This window comes from Conger conger, chromosome 4, assembly GCF_963514075.1.
Source record: "Conger conger chromosome 4, fConCon1.1, whole genome shotgun sequence".
In the NCBI taxonomy this organism is placed as follows: domain Eukaryota; kingdom Metazoa; phylum Chordata; class Actinopteri; order Anguilliformes; family Congridae; genus Conger; species Conger conger.
Window position 1 is genome coordinate 13,154,809 of NC_083763.1, and position 9,123 is coordinate 13,163,931.

The 9,123-nt window shown below is 45.9% G+C and overlaps 1 protein-coding gene across 1 annotated transcript; it reads left to right on the forward strand.

The window, feature by feature from the left end:
• The first annotated feature begins 2,794 nt into the window (after positions 1-2,794).
• On the forward strand, positions 2,795-8,877 carry tsen15 (TSEN15 tRNA splicing endonuclease subunit). The gene is made up of 4 exons (XM_061240201.1): positions 2,795-3,030; positions 3,605-3,686; positions 5,345-5,480; positions 7,777-8,877. The coding sequence occupies exons 1-4, from the start codon at positions 2,941-2,943 to the stop codon at positions 7,958-7,960; spliced, it is 492 nt and encodes a 163-aa protein (XP_061096185.1). The 5' UTR covers positions 2,795-2,940; the 3' UTR covers positions 7,961-8,877.
• The last annotated feature ends 246 nt before the right edge of the window (positions 8,878-9,123 follow it).

Consider the following 9,123-nt stretch of genomic DNA (forward strand, 5'->3'; position numbering starts at 1 on the left):
GCACCAGGGCGGCAGTAGCGCGCAAAACAGCCCGATTTCGGCAACCTCGACCGCCCGCATCATTTCCCAAACTACTCCGTTACTCCGATCTGAGTTCAGCTGCGCCGCGAGTTAATATGCGCGTGAGGGGTGGGAGGGAGCGAAGTAAGAGGGGAGGGGGAGAGGTGGAGGGCTGGAAGGATTGAGGGAGCATGGCTGTGCCTTCTGAAATCCTGGGTGACACCCCTCCAAGAAGCCGACCTTATCAGTCTTCCCTTTGCGAACAGTAGCCTATATGGAAGTGTGAATTGTACGCGTCATCATTACATTAGTGCTTCTTCAGCCGGATTTTTTTCTCGTCATAACAAGTCTTCTTCTATTGCTGACTAATCATATTAATGCGAGCAATGTTGCGTGCATGTGCGTGCGTGCATATTTCTCTGTGTGCTCATGCGAATGACTGTGTGTGTGTGTGTGTGTGTGTGTCGCGCGTGTGTGTCGCGCATCAAATTAAGAGGCTGGATGTATAACTCATGTCATTCTAACATCAGACATCATCAGATATCTTTGCATATCAGTTATTCTCTTATTACCGCCTATTATAGCCTTCACACGAACCTACTGGTAATAGATCTGCAATAATGTTGAGTAGACTTACGGTATCATGTAGCAACATTTACTGAATGTCTCAGCATGCACCTCACATTCTCAGTAATTATACTATTACATCATAAAAGGCAAATATGTGTGTATAGAAAAAAGCGGTTGTCTCACACTATATTATTTCCTAAATTCAATGCAAATGTAAAATTGGATCACCTGCATTGTGTATGAGTTTATGTACCACTCTCTGCCTGTCCTGAGAAGACTGTGCATGTCGCTGAGACTGGCTGAGCTGTGGCAACTGGCATCGTGTACCATTGCACAGTTTAATGTCATCATTTGTCTGTGTCAGTATATTTCTAAATATCTCAATTTACAAGTTTCTAAATCTTCCATCTGTGACTTCCTAACTCCTTTCCCTCCTCTGGATTTTCCCCATCTCTCTCTCACTCCCCCTCTCTCTCATTCTCTCCCTTACTCTCTCTCTCACTTTCTCTCTCATTCTCTCCCTCCCTCTCTCTTTCCATTTCTTGTGGGCTCAGTGCATTCCATGAGGTCATCAGTGACATCATTTTATAGCTGCTCACCCAGTGCCCACTCATTAAGTGCCAGGTTTATTTGTCTAAGTAATTAACTTCCTTATGTGAATGTTTAGTATTGACTTTACTAATGAGTGTACTTTTAATTTCTTAGATTATAGGACATCTCGGGGAACAGCCAATGAATGTATGTTGTGTAAGTAGTCAATGTATATGTCTGTTGCCTGTGAGAAGTATAAAACAACCCCTGAGCACCCTCTAGTGGTAGCAGTAGACCAAAGGACCAATGCTCATATCTATGAGTCTAGCAGACCCTAATGCTTCAAATGATTATTCTAATGTTGGATGAAAATCCTGTTTTAGGAACAGTTATGTTATGTTAGCCAGTGGCCAAAACATGCATTGACTGAAAATGTCATCTTGCTCCCCACAAGAACCAAGAAATTGTTTTATTTTTGTAGGGGTGTAGGGGCGTAGGGGCGTAGGGGCGGCCTGTAGCGTAGTGGTTAAGGTAAATGACTGAGACACGCAAGGTCGGTGGTTCTAATCCCGGTGTGGCCACAATAAGATCCGCACAGCTGTTGGGCCTCTGAGCAAGGCCCTTAACCCTGCATTGCTCCAGGGGAGGATTGTCTCCTGCTTAGTCTAATCAACTGTATGTCACTCTGGATAAGAGTGTCTGCCAAATGCCAATAATGTAATGGTTCACTTCATATGTATGTATTGTGAAATGTCCTGATTAGCATTCAACAGTGGGCTCCAGAATTGGCAGTGGGCTCCAGAATTGGGACCATTCAAAACAACACAGATAATAATATACATTATATGTTATGTTCAAACAGGGAAAACAATATACTTTTTATGTATTTTATTTGGTAATCTCATTTTTTCAGAAAACAATAAGTGTCATAGTATTGGAAATAAACTCATAAGAAGTGAAACTGTCAATATAATTGTACTGAATTTACTCTCAGCCTAAATTAACAATATTGTGTCATTCCATCACTTCCTGTTTCACTAGAATATAAAAATGACGTAGCAAGCATGCAAAATCCTTTTGCCAACCATTAGCATAAAAAAACCAAATAACTGTCAATCCAGAAGAGACAGATGGTAATTGATCAATGGTATAATTAATTCAGCAAAGTACCAGGACATTTTTGCGGAAAATCTGGTTGAATCTGCTAGGAAGCTGATTGTCCCCAAACATGCAAATCCACACAAAAATGTTAAAATGAAAACAACATCCATGTTCTGCAATGGCCATCTCTGTCTCCAGACTTAAATCCATTAAAAACCTGTGGTCTGGACTGAAGACAGGGGCCCATAAGTGCAAACCCAAGGATATCAATGATTCTGAAAATTGTGCAGGGAGGAATAGTTAAAAAATCTGTCCAAATGTATTCTCTAAGCTTATTACAAATTATAAGAAAAGACTCATGGCTGTGTAAATATTATTTTTAGTTTACAGTATTTTTTGTGCATATTGGATGGATTACACCAAAACTCACTGTGAATTTGTCCACATTCAATAAATTCACTACTTATATTTATTCACTATTCGCGTCTTAACTACTCCTGTTCATGCCATGAAACATGTATTAGTATTATTATATTCATTTATTTATCAACGTGACTTTACACGTTCACCGGAACGATTTTTTTGAGCTCTTGTTCCTACCCGGATACGCGGACAGTTGAACAATTCACGCATGCCTGCGCTGCTATGTTCAGATAATAGTTGAACGCATTTGTTTATGGCGATGGCATTAATGTCTGTTTCTCTGCCTGTGACTGTATTAAGGTAGTTTTTGGAACGATGGACAGCAGAGAAGGAGAGGAGTCGTTGGATGTTTTAGAGCGAGGTGAGAGACAGCTACCCGCTAACTGGATGCTACAGCACCCAAAGGTAAGTCTTCGAGGGGCTGATTGCCGGGCAAATTACTAGCAATGTGACAACATGTGGAGAAGATCCATCCATCCATCCATCCATCCATTATCTTAACCCGCTTATCCTGAACAGGGTCGCAGGGGGGCTGGAGCCTATCCCAGCATACGAAAGGCAGGAATACACCCTGGACAGGTCGCCAGTCCATCGCAGGGCACACACACCATTCACTCACACACTCATACCTACGGGCAATTTAGACTCTCCAATCAGCCTAACCTGCATGTCTTTGGACTGTGGGAGGAAACCCACGCAAACTCCGCACAGAGAGGCCCCGGCCGACGGGGATTCGAACCCAGGACCTCCTTGTGCCGCCTTGTGGAGAAGATACCAATTCCAAAACTCACACTGACAAACTAACGCAGTGTTTCTCAACCATACTCGATGCATACGTACGTCATATTTCGATCGAGGCTATCTGAAATCTCAATGAATTAAACTCTGAAAGTATTAGCTAACTACCTGGTGAGAAAAGTGAAAATGGCAGTATGCACAGGTAACGGTGCTTAGGTGTAAATGTTGTCTTTGACTACAGTACCAGGAATTGATGAGTCTGGACATGGGGGACAGCGCTCAGGTCTACGCCGCGTTCCTCGTTTATCTCGACCTCACGGAGGGTAAGTGAAACCGTCTAATATGCGGTTGCCAGTCATGGATTGTTAATCTGGGAAGTATGGACTAGCAAAGTTTTCACTAATTAGTGTGACTCCATGATTTTTATTAGAGAAATGGTTCTTGTATCACTTTTTTAGCTTCACCAGCTATCTTTTGAATAAATATTATGTACCCCGAAAATTAAAGTTAAGAGTTATGAGTGACTACTATCATGAAATCTGATTTGGGAAAAAAACCCTATATTTTAAAATGGATAACATTTTTCACCAAAGTTATTTAAACTTATCTGAAGTAGCATTGTTTTAGTATTATCACTAATTCCTTACAATCTTGCTGTACTGTGTGTCACACCACATCATTATTTTTGTAAGCTGAGCAAACACCCACAAAAAGACAGCAATAACCAACAAATGTGTATCTCAGAGCTATTCAAATCATGCTCCTGAATGCCAAATTGCCATGTCAAAAAACGATCGGACATCTTTTAATTGATTGTTATTGATTGAAAGAAGTGTGGGCGAATGTAATTAAAATACCATGTCATCAAAAGTATCATATGCCAATACATGCATGAAAAAGTACGATTACACTGGAAACATTTCATAACTGAAATTATATTTATTGTTTTGTTCATTTCTCAGAAAAGGTTTCAGAATTTGTTCTCCTCTCATCTTTAAGGCCTGCTATTAGTATCCAGAAGTATTTTTTCACATTTGTATCTTCTGTGTAAATTGAGATTTCATTGTAATTGGTGCAGAACTCATGATCACAAGTCCATAACGAATACTGAAATCATATTTATGTAAGTGGTAAATGTATAGCTTAGCGGTTAAAACCAGCATATCCAGAACTAATTACTCCTTTGTAATGTTACTCAGTGATATAACTGTATGTGACAGTTTAACCCAAGGTTGCCTGGAAACCACCAATTGTGAGTTATCAGCACTTTGCAAAAAATGCAGTCTCCAATCCTGATATGTAACAGACCTGGGCTACTGTCCTTGTCTGGAGTATTGGAACCGATGAAAACAAAAAGTGTAAACCCTGCCTTCTGGTCCTCTTGGTTGGCCCAATTGCCCTAGGCAAGATCAATTGAGCACAGAAAGGTATTTGAATCCAAAACAAGTACATATTTCTTGTTTGCAGTGTTTACGTTCCAGCTGATGGGAGAAGCTGAATGTCTGAATGTTTTCTTATGATAAAAACTTGGGGCCAAGTTACCATGCCGACTGACTAATGCTTAAGTTCCCCAAGTCTATCCTGGGGTGAAATCCTTCTCTGTTCGCACACGTTTAACCTTTCCTGACATTTAGCTGTACGATCTAGAATTAACAATATGACCTACATTTTTTAAAATGTGCTTTCAAGGCTTAGTGTACCAGCTCTCTGTACTAACGGGTCACAGAGAGGACGCTGGGTTATTGAGAAAGGGGTTTCATGTGTTCGTAAAGCTTTATTGCAGGGACAATCCTTGGGGGCAGAGAACTGCTGGCTTTCCACTCTCCCTTTACCTGGGAGTCAGGTGGGAAGTCAGTCCGACCAATCAGTTGCACCGACTGTTAAGTTAATTACCCGGGAGGAAAGAAAACCCGTGCCGGATCCGGATTGGAAGGGCCGGCGGATTTGACGCCCTCGGCGGTAACCCCCTGTTGTCTTGCAGGGCGGCAGTGGCGCGAGGTGACCAGCAGAGGGAGCAGCGAGCTGCAGCTGGTGCTCCTGGAGGGGAGAGAGAGGGAGGGCGAGCGCGCGCAGGTCATCCTCCCCCTGCCAGCGCACAGGGCGCTCAGTCACAGACGGTAACCGAGACAACGCTCCTCCGACACCGTCGCCCCCGCCGCGCCGGGGCGACCGCGGCCGATCTGCAGCATGCGTAACAACAGTTCGCTTGTTTGTTTTAACAGCCGGGAGCCGGTACGTGCCGCCAGGCTTGTAAAAACCCGTGGAATCCACAGGGAGGGAGACGGGGCTCTGACACGCACAGTAGAGTCGGTGTCGGAGAGGGCGGGGGGGGGGGAGAATGGATGTGAACGCGCGGAAAGACGGGCGTGCGTGTGGGTGACCGGGGAAAGATAAAGTTATTGCTTCACGGTACGTTATTGGCATTCGGCGGACATTTAGCCGGAGTGAGAAGTCATCGGCGTTGCAAACGGGAGTACAGCAGCGCCACGGCGAAGGCACAGTAGGCCAGTTCATAAGCGACGCGCTCATCGTTAGACGACGATTACTTTTAGCAGCAGCGCATTCGTTTGGATTAGAGCGGGAGGGGCAGAGGCCAGAGGCTGCTGGTTTGTATTAGGAGTAATGGCTGGGTGAAGTCATGCTGGCGGTTGGAGCCAGCCCTCTCCCAGGGAGAGGAGCGGGAAACCGGACCTGTGGGGCGGGGGGGGAAACGGGCCCGACGGACCTGGTTAGGCGGAGCTGCTACTGTTCTACAGCGTCGCCGTCCGGTTTATTGCCGTCTGCCGGTTCTCCCCCGGTGCGTCCGAGCACGTGACGCTGTTCCGCTGAGGACGGGGGACTCGTGGTTGCCATGGTTACGCGCTAAAACATGACTCTCGCGTCGTGCTGTGAGGAGAGGCCAAGCTCCCCACGAACGCTGCCTGACGCCTAGTATGTGGTGGACACACGGGCGCGCACACACACACACACACGCATGCACACACGCACGCATGCACACACAACTGCACACACACACACACACACGCACACGCACACAACTGCACACACGCACGAACGCACGCCGAACACAAGTGGGGTATTACCTAGTTTATGGGGTATTGCCTCATGCTGGAAAGAACACGAGTGTCCGTGTGTTTCTGCCTGGCTTTAACGGGCGATATTAACCAGTTACGGGGAAAAGTGCAGCTTCGTGAAACCCAAAATGGCACACGCCCACTGATGCAGACCTGGGTGGAATACGCAATTGTTTTGGATTCAAATACTTTTCTATGTTTTGCTGAGCTTGCCTGGTGTATTGAAACCTATTAAATACTCTCAAAAAGTGCCTTCTGGTCCTCTTGGTTGGCTCAATTCCACCGGGCAAGATCAATCAAGCACAGACCAGTATTTTAATCCAAAACAATTATGTACATGACCCAGTTCTGTACCGATGTGGACCAATCGTTGGGTTTTGCAGTGGTTCAAACACGTCAGTGGTTGGTAACTCCGGTCTGCCAGCACTGGCCACCTTGTGTTCCCCTCATTATGAGCACTAGGCGGTCGAACTGCACGTTCATGCCCGTTTCAGGACAGCAGAATCCCTCCCCACATTCCAACACAGGCTGAAAACACACCTTTTCAGACTATACCTTAGTCCTCCCTCCTGATTTACCTCCCTTCCAAAATCCCTCTTGTACACCCTACACCCCCCGCTTCCAAAATGTATCTTGTTCATTGGAGATACACCCGTTGTAGGGCTCATGAAATCTCTCTCTATATGGAATAACTTCCCAGCAAACAACAGATGACAAACTGTAGGAGGCCTCTTCTTCCTGCAGTTTCATTACATTAAACCAGGGCTGCCCAACCCTGTTTCTGCAGATCTACCGTCCTTTAGCTTTTCATTTCAATCCTAATTTGGCACGCCCAGATTTATTAATTAGCGGCTCAATGAGATCTCAAATGTGTGTGCGGTGTTAGGCCTGGAACATACGCTACGCAAGTAGGCGAACGCAGTCGCTTGGAGCTACGCAGAGTTGATTTCACGCGTCGTTGCGTTCTAAAATGTCACCTAAAATTCTTATCACGACGCAAACGCAGCGTCAAACATCGCAGTGAGGGGGCGCTATAGAAGGCAACAACAGGGTGAAGCGGTCCTCAATTTGTACTTTCTTCTGCTCAGTCTTTTACAACTGCCCTGGATTGCCCCCTTGAGGACTTGGGTTTATGACCTCCTCACAGACAAGTACACACGTTGAGTAGATACAACCTGACCATGTGTTGTCATTGGTGTACTCGTGTAGGGATGTGTTTCAGTCTGCAGTGACCCTACTGTGGGAATCTCCAGGAACAGGGTTGGGCGGCCCTGAACTACAGTAGTTTCCTCGACCGCTCCACCAGGTCGGTTCATCTCCCTCTGTGTCTCTCTCCCAGGGTGCAGTCCGTGTTTCGTAAGGAGCGTGGAGAGGGCGTAGCAGCCTCCATGCTGCTGTGTGCCGTGGCCTCCGACTCCAGCCTGGTGTATCAGAAGCTCTGCCCGGGCCTGCTGACCCCTGACCCCCCCGTGGGGATCGAGGACCAGGGGCGTCGGCAGCATCGCAAGAGGAGACTGCGTTGAGGGCCCGCTTGCGCTCCAACGCCCTGGAGCAGCACTGTTACGCACTTGTGCTGTGTCACTAACACACTAGAATGGTACTGACGCACTGAAGTGACACTGTAGCTGCAGTACACAGAATGTTTTGCCAAACATAATCGGTCTTGTGCTGGCATGCAGGATATTGCATCACCGCTCTCATTTCCCCTGGTTGGACGGTTGCCTGTCAACATGCAGTTTATCCATTCAGCCGCCAGAGGGCAGCAAAAACCTACATTGGCCCGAACTGCAATTCCCACAACGCAGTTCTCGCGTTTTACTGCCAAAGGGGAATGTAGATTCTTGATCCACGGGGTGATGTCAGCATGACAGGATTCATTCCCGGTGTAACGCACTGACGGACCGCTGTAAAACCCGGCAGGCAACATTCAGACAAACGGGAGGGGGGGACAGTTATGTAAACAGCTCCTGTTTTTTATTTTTATTTTAATAGAAAAACAAAAATTTTGAAACAAAAAATAAAAAAAGGAAGAATCCAGTAGCCATGATGACCGAAGCAAGATCAGGACTGTGGCTCTGTTGGAACTGTTCTCCCTACTTTCTGTGTGTGTGTGAGTGAGTGAGTCAGAAAGGGAGACTCGGCCAAGTCAGTTGGCTTTAATACTGCTGGGTTTTGGGGAGCGGAGCTGACATGACCGAAAGGGGAATGCTGCCCGGTGACACCAAAAGCTTGAACTTGATTGGCTGAAGTGTGCAACGTTCAGCAAACGTGCTAATGGGAATTGTAGTACAGAAGCTCATTTTAAGACATACTCCATATGTGATGAAGAAGGTGAGAATGAGCCGTGTGAGTGTGCAGATGGCATTAGAAAGCGTATGCCTGTAAATTAGTGTTCTTGGTTTTGAGGATGAAGGGTTGCAACAGAGCCACAGCCTGGGGAGGGGGGGGGGGTCACAGGAGCCCTGACCTTTCACCTTTTGACCTTAAGCCTGTTGGGAAGATATTTTGACAGAAGCCTAACGGAAAATAAAAGACAATAAAAATGATACTTTATTTTAAAAATAAATCCATCCAAGGCAGGAGTCCAAAGTTTAAAAATATCAATATCTCTTCTTTTTTCTCTCTCTCACAAAACTCTCCCAATCTCTCTCTCTCTCTCGCGTGCATTAAAATCACTCATCTTTCT

Excerpts from the sequence above, each read along its gene's own strand:
- tsen15 (XM_061240201.1), top strand. The coding sequence starts at position 2,941 with ATGGACAGCAGAGAAGGAGAGGAGTCGTTGGATGTTTTAGAGCGAGGT. Across the intron at positions 3,031-3,604 it reads GGATGCTACAGCACCCAAAG|TACCAGGAATTGATGAGTCT; the intron begins GTAAGTCTTCGA and ends CTTTGACTACAG. Across the intron at positions 3,687-5,344 it reads TTATCTCGACCTCACGGAGG|GGCGGCAGTGGCGCGAGGTG; the intron begins GTAAGTGAAACC and ends GTTGTCTTGCAG.